General features: G+C 43.9%; 1 protein-coding gene across 2 annotated transcripts in view; it reads left to right on the top strand.

Annotated features, from left to right (window-relative positions):
* DSCAM (DS cell adhesion molecule) overlaps positions 1–20,107 on the top strand; it is a 750,559-nt gene that overhangs the window by 497,674 nt on the left and 232,778 nt on the right. For both annotated transcript variants that reach the window (XM_059392376.1, XM_059392375.1), the window contains exon 10: positions 7,868–7,987. In XM_059392376.1, the coding sequence (XP_059248359.1) occupies positions 7,868–7,987 (120 nt within the window). The remainder of the gene's footprint in view (positions 1–7,867; positions 7,988–20,107) is intronic.

The following is a 20,107-nucleotide window of genomic DNA, read 5'->3' as shown; positions in this document are numbered from 1 at the left end:
AAAAAAAAAAAAAAAAAAAAAAAAAAAAAAAGCAAAGCTATAGTTAGGGAAACATAACCCGCTCAAAAATAGCAATCAGTATTAGAGAATAATTATAAAGGTCTTTATTTAAATCTTTAACTCGAGTTTAGAAATGTTTTTTTCTCTTGGAGGTTTTAAAGTTTTTGGTTTGAGATGTGGTTTGGAAAAAACCAGAATCAGAGTGAGGAGCTTAGAGACCTTGAAATTGCCTTGTCACAAAGAGGGTGGTTTGGAAGCCTTCAAGAGACAGACTAGTAATTACAAGAGCAGAATGAGTTCTAATAAGGGAGAGACCAGTGTTTGATATGTTCCATGAAGTTTTCATGGAACGAGTGAGCTCCGTCAGCCTTGATGTGAGTAGGGTTTAGAAAGAGAATAAAAATGTAACATTTAGTCTCTCAGCAAGAAAATCAAGGTCCACATTTCTGCTTGTTCATTTTTCAGGTGACTTTGAGAACGTGATTGAATCTCTCTGATCCTTAATCTCCTAATCTGTAAAATAGGAACAGTGAGACTTACGCCTTGGAGATGCTGAGACAATTTAATTAGGTAACAAGGTAACAGTCAGCATGACCTTGGCTCCTGGCTGGCAACAGAGGCCTCTGATGACTCTCCATGAATGAGTAGAGGGGACACAGGTGTCCAGGCATATGTTCTGAGGTCAGGGAGGGATAGCGACAGCTAAGATATAGAGGTTGTGCCATGGTCCGAGTTTTACCCATCTGCCTGCTATTTTCAACAAATATGGGCTTGATGGAGGAAGTGATGGAGAACTACAAATGTCTTTGAGCACATTACCTTGAGGCAGGAAGACCAGTCTGGAGGCAGGTGATGGACTGTGCTGTGTGCACAGGAGAGCCAAGGGAAAGCCCACTAGCCTGCAAACGTGCATCCCCAGAACTCTTCCCTGCATCTCTTCTTTCCTTGTTTCTTCCTTTCAGTCCTATCATGACCGGGACACCTGTTAGCTGTGGGACCTTGGGTAAATTCCTTAACCTCTCTTTACCTCCATTCTCTGATTCATAACATGGAATGATACGTACTAGGAATTTCTGGGGCTTAAATCCTGTATTTATCCCAGTGCCTGGCACATATTAAGCGCTCAGTGAGTAATGACACCTTCTGCACTTTCTGTCTGTCTCTTCGTGCCACTCACATCCACATGATTTTGGAACATGATTGAAGACACATTCCACAGAAGAGACCATGGGGGAAATCCGTGCATTGGGTGATTAATTAGAATGAAGGTCTGGGAATGTAGTCTAAAGGTAAAAGTACAATTTTTTTTTTTTTTTTGAGGGAACTACAGCAGTTGGGGGTAAATTGCTTATAGGAGATGAAGGCGACAACTAAGATAATTTAGCTGAGATGCAGAATGAATGTGTATGACAATAATGGAGTTTTGGAGCCCAATTCTTAGTCATCCCTTCTATCACAGTCTTATGACCTCAGATCATTATAGAGCTTAGCACAGTTTTTGATTGTTTGGGTCATTGGGAAGATTTATAGAGACTTAATTTAAAATACATTAGCTGTTATCAGAAGGGAAATTAAAAGAAAAAAGAACCAAACAACCTTTAGCTTTTATGTGTGTGCCCCATGGCTTACACTTGCTGTGGACCGATGAGCTCCCTAATGTCATGCTCAGTTGGGTGACCTTGGCATTAATGAAGCCCTTTGGAGGGAAAGTACTAGACTTAATGACAGAACATACGTGCCCTTTGCTTCCTATTATTGGCTCAGCATCACTGAGAAGAAAGCCCCTGATGCGATGATTTTCTGTGATTCCAAAGGAGGTCCGTGTTCTCACACTTCTTTTTTTTTTTTTTTTAAGATTTTATTTATTTATTTGACACAGAGAGAGAGAGAGATCACAAGCAGGCAGAGAGAGTGGCAGAGAGAGAGGAAAGGAAGCAGGCTCCCTGCCTAGCAGAGAGCCTGATGTGGGGCTCGATCCCAGGACCCTGGGATCTTGACCTGAGCCGAAGGCAGAGGCTTTAACCCACTGAGCCACCCAGGCGCCCCTGTTCTCACACTTCTTTATGTCCTATGAAGTATCTGCTGTTTCTGGCTTTTAATGATGAGCTGTCACACAGAAAACAAACACCATGCCAAAGACTTTGAGCTGACCTTTATTTGGCAAGGAAACTAAAAGTTACATGAGGCCACTACCTTATTGCTATGTTTAGTGATCCAATTTTTGATACCATATTTGTGCTATCATTTTACTTGATCCATTGATTCTTCCAACAAATATTTACTAAGCATCTATTTTACACCAGATATTCTGAGTGCTGGGGTACAGTGGTGATCAAAATAGTGATCCCAAGTTCCTGTCCCATAAAACTCACATTCCAGTGAAAGAGATAACACACTATGTCAGGTATCTACATGTTCTATGAAATTGGAGGGTTGAGAGTGATATGGATAGGAAAGGTATGTTGGGTCGGGTCAGGTGGACAGCGGAAGACTTTTCCAAGGGATTTTGGAGCAGACTTGAGTAAGGTGAGGGAACAAGGCATAGCGAGCACCAGGCAGAATGACCAAGCATGAAGAACCCAAGTCAGGAACGAGCTTTGTGTGTTCAAAGAGTGGCAAGAGAACAGTGGGCTCAGTGTTCTGCAAGGGAGGAGGGAAAACATTGAGGGCAAAGGCCAGGCCATCTTTCTGGTTGTAATGGGAAGCCATTGGATTTTAGTTTCTAGTGTCATAAATTAAATCTTACTGAGGCTTTGTCCAATTACCATCTTGACTAAATGCCATCCAGGAGAGAATGGCAATATTTATGTACCTGCCCCATTCCCCCCACCAAATAGCTTCCAGGTTTGCCTTCAGTAAAACAGAATCCCTGTCTCTGTTGACAGCTTAGGGAAGCTTACATCCTTTGGAAATATATAGCTCCTTGGAGGCCTTGCATTTCAAACATTAAAAAAAAAAAAATTGCCTCTAACATCGAGAAATACCTGTTCTATTAGAAGCATAGTACTCTTCCTCTCTTAAAAACTACAAAAATAATTCCTTCCTTGAGCAGACCAAGCTGAAGATCACTTTATTTTAAATGGCCCTTATTTTTTTCATTTATTCAATAGATTTATAGCCTCTTCAGAACTTTTTTGTAAAACTATTAAAAAGGCAGAATTACTTGTAAAAGTTACAAGTTGAAAACACAACACACAACATTCAAAAAAATTTTAGTTTCTGCACACTTTTTGAAAAGATTTTATTTGTTTATTTGACAGAGAGAGACACAGCGAGAGAGGGAACACAAGCAGGAGGAGAGGCAGGCAGAGGGAGAAGCAGTCTTCTCACAGAGCAAGGAGCCTCATGTGGGGCTTGATGCCAGGATCCCAGGATCATGACCTGAGCAAAGGCAGGCACTTAACCACTGAGCCACCCAGGCATCCCATTTTTGCACATTTTTAAGCACAGATTCCAGATAATTTTCAGTATTCAGCTCCCTCCAAGGAATCCCTGGGGTCTTGAGATACTGTCAGACTACATGGGTCTCATGATACAAAGGTATATGGCAAGAATGACTTATGTTACCTTTTGGGAATGTGACATAATTATTTGGTTAAATCTATCCCTTCTATTTCCTTAATCACCCTTCTCCTCCACTTTCTATTGAAAAGTCAACAAGATTGGCATATATGCTCACTACAATGTACCAAATAAAGTGTTATACAAATAAAAGGAAACCAAGATATAATTTTATTTTTGATAGATTTTATTTATTTATCTATCTAGTTGAGAGAGAGGGAGAGAAAAAGCACAAGGTAGAGGGAGGGACGGAGGGAGAAGTAAATTTCTCACTAAGCGCAGAGGCAGATGCAGGGTTTGATCTCTTGACCTCAAGACCCTGACCTGAGCCAGTGGCCAAGAGCCACTTAATGAATTGAACCATCCAGAAACAACCCAAATATAATATTTACAAAGGGAACCAGTAACTTTGGGGAACTATAACCCAGACCATACAGAGTATTATGTCTTCGGGTCCTATCATAACTTTTAGCTCAAATTGCAACAGTTCCACTTTCGGTATGTGTTTCCTTGCCCAGAATCCTCCTAGAATGCTTTCTGCTCTCCACCATCAGAAGAAAGTAGATCTGTCATTCTCAAAGGCTTTGGGGTTTGGGGCCACTCTGATCTGTGGTATTAACTCAGCCATGCTACTTTGGACAAAATCTATTTCTCTATTCTGTAAAAATGGAATAATAATACCTATTTGTCAGTCCATTCCACAGATGTTTTCAGAGAGCTTTCTGTGTCCTATCGCTATGCGCCATGCTGGGGCACAATAGTCTGTGGGAAAGGGACAGTACTTATTCTCCTGAAGGGCAGAGCCTGATGAGGGAGAGCAGCAATATCAGACATGCTCAGTAAAGGCAACAGCAGGTAACACAGCATTCTCTGGGGGCACTTGATCTCATCCACAGCATCGGTAAGGGGCTCCAGACAAAGTGGACTTTGCGCTGAGATGTAAATAACCATAAGTGAGAATCTGTTAAACAAAGACATAAGAAGCTTATGTGAAGACTCAGCAGCAAAAGCAGTCATGGGGGTGGGGATAGATGGGGTCTTACAACAGCTAGAGGGGAGTGTCAAATAAGTCATAAAGAGCCTTCAGAGTGTTGTAAGAGTCTGGATTGTATCAAGGAACAATGGGAATGCACTGCTGGTTTGAAGCAGGGATTCACTTCATCCAGTCCGTGTCTTGGATTCTTCCAGCCACTGTGTGAGGAACGGATTGAAGTCGGCCTGTAGGTGCCAGTAGATCTGTTAGCAGGCTGCTCCAGGAACCAGCTAAGAACCAATATCGGCCTTGTTGAAGGGGAGTTCCTCTGAAAGCAGAGTTCGAGGTCCATGATTGGCTGCTGATTGGCTGTCCATGATTGAGATGTGATTCCTGGGTTCGAGAGTGAGAAATGGGGGCGGTGAGAATGAGATCAGAAGGAGAGAGAAGATATCAGTTAAAGTTGTTTTAATGAGCTGGTTGATGCTGTGGGCCTCTGGGACTCATTGGTACTCTGAAGAATCCTGAGGAGACCCATGGAACAGTGATTCTCAAAGTGTTGTCTCTGGACCAGCAGCCTCAGCGTCACTGGTAGATTATTTGAAAGACAGTGTCTTGGATCCCTCCTCAGACCCACTGAGTCAGGACTTTGGAAGATAGGGTTCAGCAACTCATGTTTGAGCCAGCTCTTCAGGTGATTGTGATGCCCTCCAGTGTGTGAGAAACACAGCCATAGAATGTGCCTCAGAATTGTTCCACGGGATGGATTGGAGAGGAGGGGCACTCCCCTCCCCGCCCTCTCATTGTTACATGTTTGTCTCCCACATTTCTGTGTCGCACCAGTGAAAGTGAGGAAGAATGTAAGACTCCCGAGGAGGCCCCAGACAGCAGAGAGACTCGTGCTCTTGGTGGGCACCCTGGCAGGTGTGTGGAACTGTCCAGCCCTTGGTGTGCTGAAACCAGAGGGAGGGAGCGTGTGTGGCACTTCACCACACACCCTGCCTGCCCATTGTGACGAGAGCATGGCAGTGAAGAGATGAAGAGAATTTGAGGATATGTGATAGAGTTTGGAGGAAGAGCCATGAGCATTTGATACAAGGAGATGAAAGAGGAAGATATGGAAGATAATTTGCGGTTTTATGGGCCATTTCCACCTATAATTACCTTCCACTTGCAATATGTCAATGGTTATTTCCCATGTAAACCTCTTTGATCAGTTTTTAAGTAATGTCCCTTTGGATTGGAACCAAATTGAGGGGAGGGTCATGGATCAATTATAATTAGACATGTTTCCAGAGGAAATGCAAGCAATTAGTTACCCTACGCATTTGACAAAGGGTTTTCTTCTATCAGCAGAATTTGAGCCAGAGCATAGACTATAGATGACTGTATATTTTCCTTCCACCTGGCCAGAGTGATTTTGGTATGGTGCCTCAAACTTTGCAATCTATCCTTGAGGTTGATTATTTTTACTAGAAACTTTGCTCTAATAATCTCCAGCATTTTTCCTAGAAATAACTTTCTGAGCATGGAAGAGTCCTCCCTTATCACCCAATTTAAATATATTTACATTTTATTGAATATGTGTGTCTTGGGATATCATCTAAATGAAATAAAATTGAATAATATTGAAGAGACCTATTGGCCATATAAATTATTTAATTTGCAAGTTGGGGTTTGTGTTTGTTAAGGATATGTTAAAGCTGGACATACCCACATTTATTAAATTAACCAGCACACTTAGAGTACTCCATAACTTCCAGGCACTGTTCTGAGACATTTGCAATCATAATCCATTTGATCCCCACACCAGTCTGATAAAATCCGTGCTATAATTATTCCCAATTTACAGATAAGGAAATTGAAGCCAAGAGATATTTGATAACTTGCACCAGATCATCCAACTGGAAGAAACAGAGTTGGAGCTCAAGCACTGGTGTTTAGTCCTTGGCTCTGTACTCCTAGCCATCACTGTCATCTCTTTCAGAAACAGCAGAGAGTTCCATCTCCTGCTGCTTCTCATGTCTACCATTTCCTCTTCCTAGGGTGTTTTATGACCACAATGATCTTCACTATGGTTTATATCATTTCAACATGCTTTTAAGCTTCTAACTCACCTAGATTCTGATCTATCAGTCCATTCATGTGATGGTTGGACTCCCTTTTGATTTATAACACATAGGCCCATTTTTGTCTAAAGCAAGAATTATGGAATCTGCAAAGCAGACAAGATTAGCTTTTACCAGGAATTATGAAAAGGAGAGGAAGAACACTCATATTTGTTAAGGGTCTGACATACAGGGGACACAGTCCATATCCTCTTACATAGTACTGTGATTGCTTTTTTGGAAGTTCATCATATAATTAATCATTTTGGGATGAAGAATTTTCTGGGATTCTGATTTTGATGGAAACGTTTCTGAGATTCTAATACCTTCACATGCTGCCTTTTCTAGCAGTACCTGTACCATCTCTTTCAGAGGAAGCCCAAATACTCTTAGAATAGCAATAACTTAACAAGGCATTTGCCTTCTCTTGACAGGTATGTTCTACACAGAGGGCATGTGTATGTTTTGGGTAGGGATGCATTTTTTTCGGCTCCTCACAAAAGTTACCAAATACTCAGTTATTTAATCTGGTTTTTTTTTTTTTTTTTTTTTTTTTTTGGATAAGTACACTTATTATAAAGTCATCATGGTACCTCACTTTAGTTAACCTCCATTGTACCTATTGGCCCAGGAGAGTGCTGACATCAAGAATAATGGTCTATGTGTCTTCATCAGATTTGGGGGCAAAGTTCAATACCATGCTATGTTCTTTATTGTCTTTAGGGGATGCCTATTAATTTTCCCTTCATCTTCTGTTAGAAGAAGAACAAACACAAATGCTTTGAGCAGTGCACACCCAAGAGGAATACTTACTATCAATAATTACTTTTTGTTCTTCCAATTGTGGTCCTGATTCTATTTGCCATGGATTGGATTGCTGAAGATTTTCTGTAACACAGATAAAAAAGAATGTCACATACCTGTGGCTTAGTCAACTTCCACACATGAGCCCAGTTTTTCCAGGTGCAAAGTAACTTCAATTTGAAGAATCTCATTGATTTATTAGGAAAATGATTTATTCCTCATTAGGAAAAATGAGGTCATTTTCCTAATTTGTTCTAGCTCACAAATATTGTTTTCCAATTTTTCATGTATCTTAACATACAAACATTGTTTGTATTTTAATGTTCATTAAAATTCTTGGAATTCTTCAAATCCATACCTACAGGTATTAAAATAAGTTGTGTTGTTGTCTGAACTAAAGGTGACATTTCTCTCTTTTCAGTTCCTCCCAAATTTGTGGTTCAACCACGGGACCAGGACGGGATTTATGGCAAGGCTGTCGTCCTCAACTGCTCTGCCGAGGGCTACCCTGTACCCACCATAGTGTGGAAGTTCTCTAAAGGTATGACGTTACTTGGTTTGCTCATTGCCTGCCAAACATGTTTGAATCTAAAGACTTAGAGGAACATTTCAAATCCTTCCAGACTTCCTTCAGGCAAGGAAATACATTCCCACCTTCACCAACTCTGTCTTCTCAGCTTACCCCTACTGGTCCATCTGAGTGTTTTTAGTTTGGACCAGGAGTGCCTGCCTGGTCTTGTATAGCCTGCCCTGGGAAAGATCACGTCTGGGGCAGGGAGTCAGTGGAAGTTATTTCAGCTCCCGGGAAAGGTCTGTGTTGCCCGCTTGAATGGTGTGACTGTGATCTGCTGGGGGAGCACCACACACCCTTCCATATGCGGATGAAAGAACCAATGGTCAGAATTGCTCATTGTTTGAAAAGCATTTCCCCAGAACGTATACATATGACATTAAGCGGGTTTAGAAGATTAAAAATAAAATTGTTGATTGATTTATTTACCTGGTTATCTTAGAATAGACAAATTCCATATTGTTTGTCTGGTACAGTCTTTTCAAAACACTCACACCTGTGTCCCATGTTGAGCATCCAGTGTTCTTTGTTTGAATGTGTCTGTCATATTTAAATATCATATTTGAATCATGCTTTCTCTGCAAAAGCAAAGTGGCCTCGCCAGTTTTACTGTAAGGCTGTAAACATTCCAGAAATAGAAACATGTGACAGGCAGGCTAATGGGAACATTCTAGACACCATAGAGATCATTTGTGTCCATCTTACAGTCTCCTCCAGGGAAGGGTTCTTCCCTGGGCTCACCAGCATTTTAGAGTTCTCTCTCTTTTCTTATTCACTCATCTTTTCTCAATAATTTATGGATCAAATGGTTGAAGGTCAAACACACATGGGTGAGATAAACAAGCAAATAAATCACAGTCTCTTAACAATCTAAAACCTATTATGTGTGTTTAATTGTTCTGAGTGTACTATTTATTTGTTCACTTTATCATGGTTTGTGTTCCAGGTGTTGCTTTTTAAAGTAACCTGTTGCATTTCCTTATTATGAAAATAACAGAAGGAAAGCAAAACAAATGGGCCACTTACACCTCCTTGCCGATATATTTCCTTCCAGAGGGAGAGGGAAGGGAGCAGGGGAAGAGGGTGCTAGAAGCTGCTTCCTTACAGGAGGAAATCAATTAATTTTTTTTAGAATTCCCTGAGGCTACTCCCCTATAGGCTGCCATATGCATTGTCCATGTGAAAGCAGTTTATTCAAAAAGCTAATGCCTATTATTCAGAGTATCTGCCCACATGACTTTATTTTAGGTTGTATTTGAAGCCGCATGTTACACATTATAGGAAAACAAACAGCATGCCTTTAACTTAGTTTGTATATATGTCATGTCTGGTATTACGAACATTCCCCACAACACTCACCTTCTTCAGAATTATTTCTAACATTTGCCCTTGTGCAAGTCTCCCCCTTTCCCCATGAGATTATTTTTAGTTTCTCTGTACTATGAACTCCACGGGATAAACAGCCTTGGATATGCATGTGGGGCATTGTGTGATTGTCTTCTTTAGGGTAGTCCTCAGAAGCACAGTAGCATGACCACATTTATGCCTTTCCGATCTGTGCTGGCCCAGGGCCCTTTGGAAAATACTGCAGGGTGAGTCGTGTGTGCCCCTGCCTCCCACCAATTCGGAAGTATCTTTTTATTCTTAAACTTTACAGTGTGATAGTTGAAAGCACTTTCTGTTTTAATTTGCATATTTGGATTACTAACAATGTTGAAACATTGTTATCCTCTGTTGACTGATCACTTCTGCTTCCCTTTTGGGAAGTTTCTTATTCGTGTTACTTACTTGCTTCTCTCCATGTCTTATTTGTTTGATAGAGTGTTTCTCATACACGCATAGTGCTTCATCAGTCATGGATCTGATGACATTTTATTCCTTCCCATCACTGATGGGTAAAGTAAGTTACCGTAGCCTTTTTTTATTTTTAACATTTTTGTGCAATATGAAGTCAACCAAGAAACAAACAAATTGCAACAAATATTTTATAAAGTTAAGTTCCCTCCAAATAGCATCATTCAAAGGTAAAGATAACTACTCTTAGTGTTTTTGGCTAGCCTTCAGACCTGCCACCCTACAAACATATATATATATATATATTTTTCATATAATTTTACAGGCTTTTTTCATTGATCATGATTCTTCCAGACTTATGATCTCCTTTCTTCAGTTATCAATATGCTGTTAATGTCTTTCTGTCTCAATAAGCATGGGTGATCACTAAGACTTTTTAATCACTGTGTAGTGTTCCCATTAACACTTCCATAGATCCCTCCATCACTTTGCCTTTGTAAGGATTGGGCTCAGTGACTTGAAGCCACAAGGGTTTACTCTTTCTCTTATGAGGAGTCTGGACAGTTCAAGACCAGTTTGTTTTTTCCTCTAGGGTATCAGGGACCCAAACTGCTTACACCTTTGTTCTGTCCCTGTTGGCAAGCAGCTCCTCCTGCTGAGCTCCGTGGCCACTTCTAACTTTTCCACAGAAGGGAGAGAGCTGCCACCCGACTTGAGTCATCCCCCCACAGGAACCTCTCCAGAATGTCCGTAAATCAGTTCTGCTGGTCTGCTCCGGGGGCCAGCCCCTCCCCCACTTCTCTCTGGTGTCTCCTTGGCATCACGCCCCCCTCCAACTCGTTTTTATGGTGGAACCGCAAACCACGATTCCGTGGGTTCCATGTCCTCAGCCCCGGTGGCCTGGCGTGTGACAGTCCTCATCAGGCACAGAAAGCTGTCCTGGTTAAACACAGAGGCAAGGGCTTCTCTGTGTTGCTGCTGCTGGCCCCGGGGAATAGTTGAAAACCCGCCCTGCCGCCCCTCTCTTCGTTTTACTTCAAAGGGAGATCTCTCTAACAAACCAAGTAATAAGCATCAAAACAAACAAACAAACAAACAACAACCCCCAGAGGTCTGCAGATGCTTTGTAGCTGCGCACACGGCAGCCATGCTTACAACTTGGGCTATTTCATGAAATAAAAGGGCAGGATGGACACTTGGCAGCTGGGTGTGCCCGACATTTTGCTGCACAGTGTATGTTAGCTTCCTTCTGCCTTTTCACTATCCTAAAAATGTCACAGTGACTCTATCTCACCAAACTTTGTAGGTGTGCATTCTTTCCCAGGGATACATTTCTACCAGTAGAATTGCTGGCTCAGAGCAAGCAATTTCTATCACTTTCAAAATCCCTTGGCCACTGGCCAGAATTGGATTTCTGTATCAACCTTCCACAGGTCACACTACTGCCTGTTTCCTATAATGAAAATAACACCAGGGGTTGTACTTATTTTTATTATTTTTTTTTAAATAAGAGGTCTACTTATTTTTTTTTAAAGATTTAATTTCTTTATTCATGAGAGACAGAGAGAGAGAGAGAGGCAGAGGCAGAAGCAGGCTCCCCATGGAGCAGGGAGCCTGATACAGGACTCAATCCCAGGATCCCAGGATCATGATCCTAGCTGAAGGCAGACACTTAACCAACTGAGCCACCCGGATGCCCTAGGTCTGCTTATTTTTAAAGATTTATTTGAGAGAGAGAGAGGGAGAGAGTACATGAGCTAGGGGAGGGACAGAGGAAGAGGGAGAGAACATTGCAAGCAGACTCCCTACTGAGCATTGCCTGGTGTGGGGCTTGATCCCAGGACCCTGAAATCAGGGCTTGAGCCTAAACTCAGAGTTGGCAGCTTACCTGACTGGGCCACCCGGGTGCCCCGATACTTATTTTTAAATACCTTCTGATAGCAAAGAGGGAGGTTGTATATTATCACTTTAATTATATAAGTGATAAAGAAGTTTCTTAGGAAAAATTTAGCCTTGCTTATGGAACGTGTTCCCAATAATCAAATATTTACTAAGAACATGAGGGCACCTTCCTTATGTGTAATAAAAAGATGTAAACAAAAGAGACTTGGGTTGTTCGTCTGAGAGCTGTAACAGTTTAACCCTGAAGCTGCAGAGTTCCAGAGTAAATGCAGTGGCTTGAGGGTGTCTGGTGCAGGAAGGAAGCAGTCTTTGTGGGAAGACAGCATCTGACAGTTTGACCTTGGACCTTGGGTCTGGATGCACTAAGTCTGAAACATCCAATTCTGTCTGTGACATTTTTGTCCTTTAACATGGACAAACAAGACTTCTTGTCTAAAGAGATTTTTCTTTTTTTAAATCAGGGCTGAATACCATAGTGGGCCTCATCTGTGTTCCCAGAAATGTTTGGTGGTAGGAATGAGTTTCAGCTGCTGTCTTGGGGGCCCTCCCCTTGTTAGCCACTCAGGCCCAAGGAGGGGCTGCATCAGCCAGTGCTTGGCCTATGGTCTGCTGGGGCATCCTTTGCTCTCTGCCAAGGGACAAGGGTACTTCTGACCCCAGAAAAGTATCGTCATGGAAACATTCAAGGGCAAGGGTCAGAGCATGCCTGGGTGTGTAAGGGTCGGAGAGGAGTGGGAGAAGTGTGCATTTCAGGTCAAGTTGTTAGGGAAGGCTGGGGAGAAGGGAATGTCAGTGAAGCCTGAAAGAGAGGGGACACGAGATTTGTGCACGTCTGTAGGGCAAGCGGGGAAGGTCAGGGATCCAGCTGGTCCCAAAGGCAGGGGCAGAAATGTGTTTGTGCCCAGAATGTTCCAGAAACATGGAGGAAGACCTTGAAGCCAGGCCAGAGTGAAAGGAGATCTGAGAGTTTCCCGGAGGTCAGCTGTCCCTCAGTCATCACAAGGGTGTGGTGATGCCAAGGTAGGGGTGAGTGGGGGTCACAGTTGAGACAGTGACGCTCTCCCCTTTCTTCTGCTGCCATGCTGACCCCAAACTAGGAGGCTGTTGGAACAACCCGGGAAGGGTGGGGTGTCTGTGCATCAGCAGGATGTGGAAGCAGGACCTGCGGCTGGAGCCCGCGAGGAGCCCCCGAGCCGTAACGGCTCGGGTCTGGGTGACAGCAGGGCAGGAGGAGAAGCTGCTCAGAATCTGCCAGGCTGCTGGGCTGGCTGTGGCTGTGAGCCAAGAGGAGAAGACATGGCACACTCCCACCCCTGGAGGGCAAGTCAGACTGCAGTCAGCTCAGAAGTGCGGGCTTCCCTCTCTGTGGACACAGACCTCAATCCCCAGGATAAGCAAAGAGGAACTTCCCAAGTATACTTTTCTTTTTCTTTTTTTTCTTTTCTTTCTTTCTTTCTTCTTTTTTTGGATAAATGATTTCTGCACTGTCAGAGCCCATACCTTCCACTTGCTGGTCTGCCGCTGATGCCGAACTCTGGATTTTCCTCTGCTGCGACACCAACCCTGTGCGGCCACTGGTCCTTAGCCACCCTTTCCCAGTGAGCCCTATTCCAAGCTTTGCTCTGTTCACGATGGCTTGTCTGTTCCTTTTGCACACATAGAGCTGGCTGGGCCAGTAGGAGACGGGGGCTGACATTACTTCCTGGGAGGGAATGGGGCCTGCCTGACTTCCCGATAGAAGGGACTGAATCATTCTGCGGCATGTACCAAAGAGCTGATTTCAGAGCCGGCGGTTGCGTCGTCTGGGCCTGGTGTTGCACCACGGCGGTGTGCCATTTAATACAACAGATTCTAAACATCTTTAATTTAAGAAAACAGGATTTAAATCGCTTCTGTAAATATTGGTTCCCTTCCCTGCTTTTCATTCTCTTCTGCAGGCTCCCCACTGTGGCGTCCCCATCCGTTGCAAGAGCTGTTTTCTCTCTGGGTTTTTAGCCGTTGACTCAGTATGGTTTTCCCATGTTTATTTTCTCCACCTTTCACCCCAGCGAGTCTGCTCTTCTTTACACTCGCTCCAGTTTTTCCTTCACGTTGGTGATTTTATTTTTCCTCCACCTTTCGCCACTTCTGCTGGTTCATATTTCACTCTTGCTTGAGCTCTGGCTTCTTAGACAAGCGGCTGTTTTGTTCACAGCTTTCGTCTAACTCACGGCAACGTTTTTCTGGTGCGATCCCATTACCTGGTTGCTTTTCCCGTTTCTATCATAGTGTCGCTGCTACATGCTGGCTTCCTTTTGAGAACTCCTGATTGAGGAAAATTCACAGCCCCAGAAAGAGATGACTTTGTCCAAGGACGTGGCTTCTCGCTTCATCCTGCTGGTCTGATTCTAAGAGCCACAGCAGGTGCAGGGGAAGCTCCAGCCCCACCCAGTCTGGGCACCCTATGGTCCTGGGTGCTGGTTGGGCCCCTTGGATGTGCCCCCACTCTGACGACACATCCTCTGTCGGTGCTTGCTCAGATTCACACCCACGGTCGTCTGTCCCTGTCTTTCTGCACATACTTCTGCTCGTTGACCATTTACCTCCTTTGTGGCTGAGCTATTCCATCGCTCTTTCTCCTATTTGTGCTTATGAGGTTGGTTTTCAGGAAGAGAGCAAATGCTGGTTTTATGCTGCCATCTTTGAACCTCAAACCCTATTGTTTATACACTAAGCTGTATTAAATTTGGGCTTCCCCCCCCCCCCGAGAAAATAAATGAAGTTGGGAATCTAGGAGAAGTAGTTAGGAAACCATCTGTTAAGAAAGTCAGCTGAGTTCAGACCCCAGACACAGCATGGTCTGGCTATGTTACTGCACAGAAATTATTTAACCTGTGTGAACCACAGCTTCTTCATGTGTCTGGCAGATGAAATAAGGGGGATCATGGGATAATTTAGTAAGATGGCGCATAGAAAGCATTAATCCTGGCGACTGGCACATAGCAATTAGTCAGTAACATCAATGGTCATCATCCTAAGCTTATATGGATATCAGTGGTTTTAAAACCATGGGTAACCCAACCTTCCCCCACGAACATGTACCGCTTTATAGTCCATGAAAGAAAAAATGTGTCCACTGAAGTCTGTTTTGTATCTTTTCTTTTACTCTAATCTGTCCACTGGCATCGGGGCCATGTATATTAGAGGGTTCTCTCTTCCAAATATATTTTAATATCTAGTACAATGACACTGTCTTTATTTATTTTCTAAAAATGTCCTGTATTTTTTTCTTTTTCCCTTTTTTAATTTAAATTCAATTAGCCAATATATAGTACATCATTAGTTTTTTATGTATTGCTCAGTGATTCTTTAGTTGTGCATAACACCCAGTGCTCATCACATCCCATGCCCTCCTCAATGCCCAGCCCCCAGTCACCCCATCCCCCCACACACCTAAAATTATCCTGACTTTCTCACATGGAGTTTTGTCTGTTTAGTTCTTCTAGATGAATGTCAGGATAATTGTACCAAGTTCCAGAAAAATTTATTCTGAAAACTTTGGGAGATTGTAATACATTTAAAGGTTAACGTGGAGAACAGGGACCTCATTAAAACATCAGGCCTTCCCAGCCAATGAATTTTTTTTTTTTTTAAGATTTCATTTATTTATTTGAGAGAGCACAAGATAGCAAGAGGTCGAGCACAAGTAGTGGGGGAGGGGAGAAGCAGGCTCCCTGCTGAGCAGGACCCCTCACCCCCACTTGATGCCAGGGTCATGGGATCACGACCTGAGCCAAAGGCAGATGCTTAACCAATGAGCCACCCAGGTACCCTATTTAAATCTTTGTAAAACGTCCATTATAATTTAATTGCTTTCTTTCTGTGTGTCGGCAGCTATGAGTATTTTTAAGCTTCTGCCTGCAAGTGTGTTTGGTTCTCTGCAGTTTTCTGGGTGGAAAGCGGCCCATCCATAACCACAGTCTGTCAATCCTCTGAGGCCACCCATGTCTCCTCTTCCAGTGAGGGACAGGTTGCCCTTCATTTGGGAGAGTTCCTGTCTTCTTCTGCTCTCTAGGACACAGAGAGCCCTGCTGTAGGGGTGGGGCCCTCCTTGTTCTGCCTGTTTCTCTCAGATTGCCTTCCCACCCCACCCCTGCCTGTGTCCTTCCCTCCTCAGCAGAGGCTTCGCTCCCCCAGTTCCAGTTTTCCTCAGAGGCGTCTGAGCATCTGCTGCTGCTTAGGGAAGTCACTTTTGCTTGTGTTCAGACAACACCCATGGTCCCCAGAAAGCCGTACACGGTGGTCATTTGGTCATTTCTGCACCTATAGGTGCAGTCTATCAGAGAGCCTGACTGTCCCTTACCACCAAGGTCCCCCAAGTGTCCAAGTGTCGCTTGGCTTCAGCACCCCCTATCCAAACCCTCCTCTCTTGTTGCAGACTCATTATAGGAGCCAACAGGGCCTTGACTCTTTTGTTTTGAAATCTGTAGAAATAAAAACAGACACTTGCGACAGTTCCCTGGTTGCTTCCATGCGCCATGTTCAGTGTCAGACCAAGACACAAACACTGCTCAGTATCTGATCCAACTGCTCAGGTGATACCTCGAGAGCCTCCTCCTACTTCAGGGGCTTTTCCTGAAATGCCTCACCTTGACCCTGCTCAGCCCTTCTCTTGCAAGATCAAGGTGATATCTCAGGACTGTCTACAGTCCCCAAGGCCTGTGTCTCAGGATGACAGGAAGAACACGTGTGCATGTGTGCAGGCACTCCTGGGCTCACCACTTACCCTGTTCCTTTTGTGGGCAGAGAGCCCTGAGTCTCTAACCTCACATTCAATCTCTTCTGAGCCACTGGTTTTCTGGACCAATAGCAAACCTCTTAGGTCGGTCCAGCAACACCTGCTTCAAGCTCATCTGCCAGGCTCATCCATTCATCCAGGCTCTTGGGCTCAACTGTTATCCAGTGTCCCTGTCCCCAACAGCACCATAATCTGGAATTAAAACCAGGAAGAGCTCAAAGAACCCAAAAAAGAAGACAACGCCTCTCTGTGACATAGTGGTGAAAATAAAGGTTGGATACTCAACATATTATCTTATTTTCTTCCTTTGATGGTAGAGTAAAATTCACCAGGGATGAAAATCTCCGGTCTTCCTCTGGGCTAAAATAAGTGGCATCTAGTGGCCCTGGGAGGAGCTCCAAGATACCTCTACCCCTACCCAAAGAATCTGCAATTTCCCTGAGCCTTGGTAGGGTCCCCAGGACCAGAGGCCCCAGGCCTATCTTGCCCGCCCTTCTCTCTTCTTCTCTGCTCCTCCCTCTGCTCTCTTTCTCCTTGTTCTCACCACACTGAGGGCAAATGTTCGGGGATGTCCAGCTCCAGGGACACGGTGAAGGCCTCGTGGGGCGGATGCAGCTGCAGGGGCCCCTGAGACCCACAGTTGCCATGCAATGGGACAGTGGAATCAGCATGAGGGAGTCACTTGAGCTCCCTGCTGACGGTGTCAGTCCATGGCCCTACTTTCTGGCGAGTGAGTGAGGGGCCAGTGTCCCACCTGAACGGTACAAAGGAATCCTTGCCAGTGGGGTGTAGAGTTAAAGTCACGAAGCTGGCGTGCGAGCTAGTGAGCTGGGAGCGGTAGCCAGCCCGGGGCGGGCATGAAGCTGCTCCCCCCAGGCGAGGCGGTCTTCGCAGGAGAGGGGCCAGCGGTGCAGACCTAAAGGACTGGAGGGGACAGAATTGCAGGGCGAGCGTCCTCGGATTTACAAAGCAGGTAACCCTGACGCTGTCCCACTTAGGGTGTGGTCATTTGTGAGAAGACAACACCAGGAATTAGAGGCGTGAAAAGTTGGGGGAAGGGTGGGAGAAAACCAGCTGCCACTTATAACTCCAGAACACGGGAACTAGGAGACGCCACTCCTGTCTGTGGCTGCAGCCACCGCTGCGCTCAAGAGCAGGGAAAACGTTCTTCCGGAAGTGACGTTATCCCGGAAGTGACGTTATCGCGGACGTGACGTTATCCCGGAGGTGACGTCTGGCATCAGCCTCCGCCCCGGCTTGTTGCTTCTGGAGGAGAATGGCGGGTTTTCCTTCCGAACTGTATTCAAGTACCTCTCACCGGTGAACTCTAATCAGAGCCTGGTGACAATTCAGCGGGGAATAATTTTCTTCAGGCTTCAGGTCCCTGTAGTCTAGGGAAGAGATCGGAAGAGTATCAGGAGGTTGAGGATGGACACAGAATGTCCCATGCCAGCAAAGGGACAAATGTCACACGCACGTGCTGTGGAGCTTGGAAGCGTCTTCCTTTGAGCCTGGGTCTGGACCAGAGCCTCCGGCCGGCCTCTGTCCACTTCCGGGCTCTTCCCCAGAGCGAGACGCCAGAGCTCAGCACTTGGTCACTGAGCAACGGCTCCATTTGCAGCTACTCCCCCTGGAGCCACTGCGGCTGCCACTGCGGCTGCCACTGCGGCTGCCTGCTCTCCATCTCCCCTCCATCTCCACATCTGTCTGTGGAGCTGCTCACTCCCTGCCACCCACCCCCTCTTCCCGGAGGAGGAGAGCCACTTCCCTGAGCAAGCAAAACAAACCCATTCCTCAGGGAAACACCACCCCTCCCCCGCAGAAGGATAAAAGGGATTGTGACTTCCATTTCTTGGTGAGGAGAGGGGTGTGCTCTCAGCCTAAACATCTGGGTGCAGCCCAGGGAGCACAGAGAGGTCTCCTTTGCACTGTTCTGTTTGACTTCAAATCAAACAGATTTGGAGACTCTCTGCAGGTAGTCGCTGGCCAAATTCTTCGTTTCTTAATGTAGACATGGATGCTCACATTCACACAGCCTTGCTGCCTTTGGTGAACAAGAACTGACAGAGCATACAAATGCATTGTTCTTCCTGTTTCATATCCAGTGAAGTTAAGGGTGCAGAGAAAATAAGCTATTTTCTCAGGGGCATAGTCTGTAAGTTCCAATTCTGACTCTTAGCCAAGTGCTCTCTTGGCTAGTAATGACTCAAGACCAGTAATGACTCAAGAGTGGAAGAAAAGATGAATCAATCCGCATCTTCACTGCTGCCTTCCAAGTGGGTTCTCTTGCTGGCCCTTGGCTGTTCTCTTCCTTGTGACCACTCCTTCAGTCCTTGGAGACACCGCTAAGCATATCTTTCCATAAATAAGAAAGGTCACACAGCATTAACACACCCAGTAATTCAGTATGTGCCTTACATAATGCTTTAACATTTTCTATTCGTGTAATAGAGCATTAAAATTATCCCCACTTGACCCTAGCTATCCACATAAAATCGACAGCTTTTTAATTAATGACTTCTGGCTGCTATAGTATATCTTCTAGCTAATTACCCACAGTGCTTTACCTCATGCCAACAAGATTACAGAATTTTGAATATTGTACACGCCATGTTAAATTTTGCTCTTTACAATAATGATGAACCTAAAGTGGATGACCAATAATTGCATCAAACTGTGACAAGGTCTGCTTCCCCAAAATTAAACAAATACTAACCCTTGGGCTTGCTGTTCTTATGGTAGATGAATTGGTTCACTATTATTCTGTTTAGCAACTATGATCAGATTTATAAATTGTATGACCCTTCAAGTTAGGTTCATTTCCTCATGAAAAAAAAAACATTTAATTTTTTTTTCCCAAATACATTTATGCTTTATTTCTGTCTTAGTTAAGACCTTTTAGGAATGAAGAGGCTTCTCTCACTCTAGATAGGAATTAATAGATAATCCTTTTCCGCTATTTAAAAGAGACAGTTTAGCAACACAGTAAAAGTCTATGTTGTATTTCTTTGGTATAAATGTGTCAAATATTACATGTATTTTTTTGGTGGAAATTCTTTAAGGAAAGGCAAACATACATGTTTTTGACATGAATGATCCTATAACTGGCTCAGACTCTATCAACATTCCATTAGAGTTTTTAGAGTTTTATACACAGTTTTATGTAATTTATATAAATCCTATTACATCTTCAGATTTCCTGTTTTCTGACTTATGGATATATTGCTTAAATCCTACATGTGGCTGAATTTTGGGGTTGTGTGCATTGGACTAGATCTGGCTCCTTTCTTGAAGTTAATGTTGAGAAGGACATCAATAGCCTTTACAGGTTTTCAAAATGTGGACCAAATTTAAGCACTTAAAAAATTAAAGGCTTTTGCTCTGGTTCTAAGTTCCATAATATCCTCTTATCTTCACCCTAAGGAACATGCGATCCATGAAAAGGAATTTTACAATGTATAAAACCAAACTTTTAAAACAAACGGTCAACTTTTATAGGAGAAAAAGCATATGATCCTTTCAACAGATAGTGAAAAATAGTTGCTAATATTTGACATCTATTCATGACTTAAAAATAAAAAGAAAAATATTAGATTTGTGTAAAATAAGAGTATAGA

The sequence above is a fragment of the Mustela nigripes genome, chromosome 2, assembly GCF_022355385.1.
Source record: "Mustela nigripes isolate SB6536 chromosome 2, MUSNIG.SB6536, whole genome shotgun sequence".
In the NCBI taxonomy this organism is placed as follows: domain Eukaryota; kingdom Metazoa; phylum Chordata; class Mammalia; order Carnivora; family Mustelidae; genus Mustela; species Mustela nigripes.
Note: the sequence above shows the minus strand (reverse complement) of the source record. Positions and strands in the feature narration are given on the sequence as shown.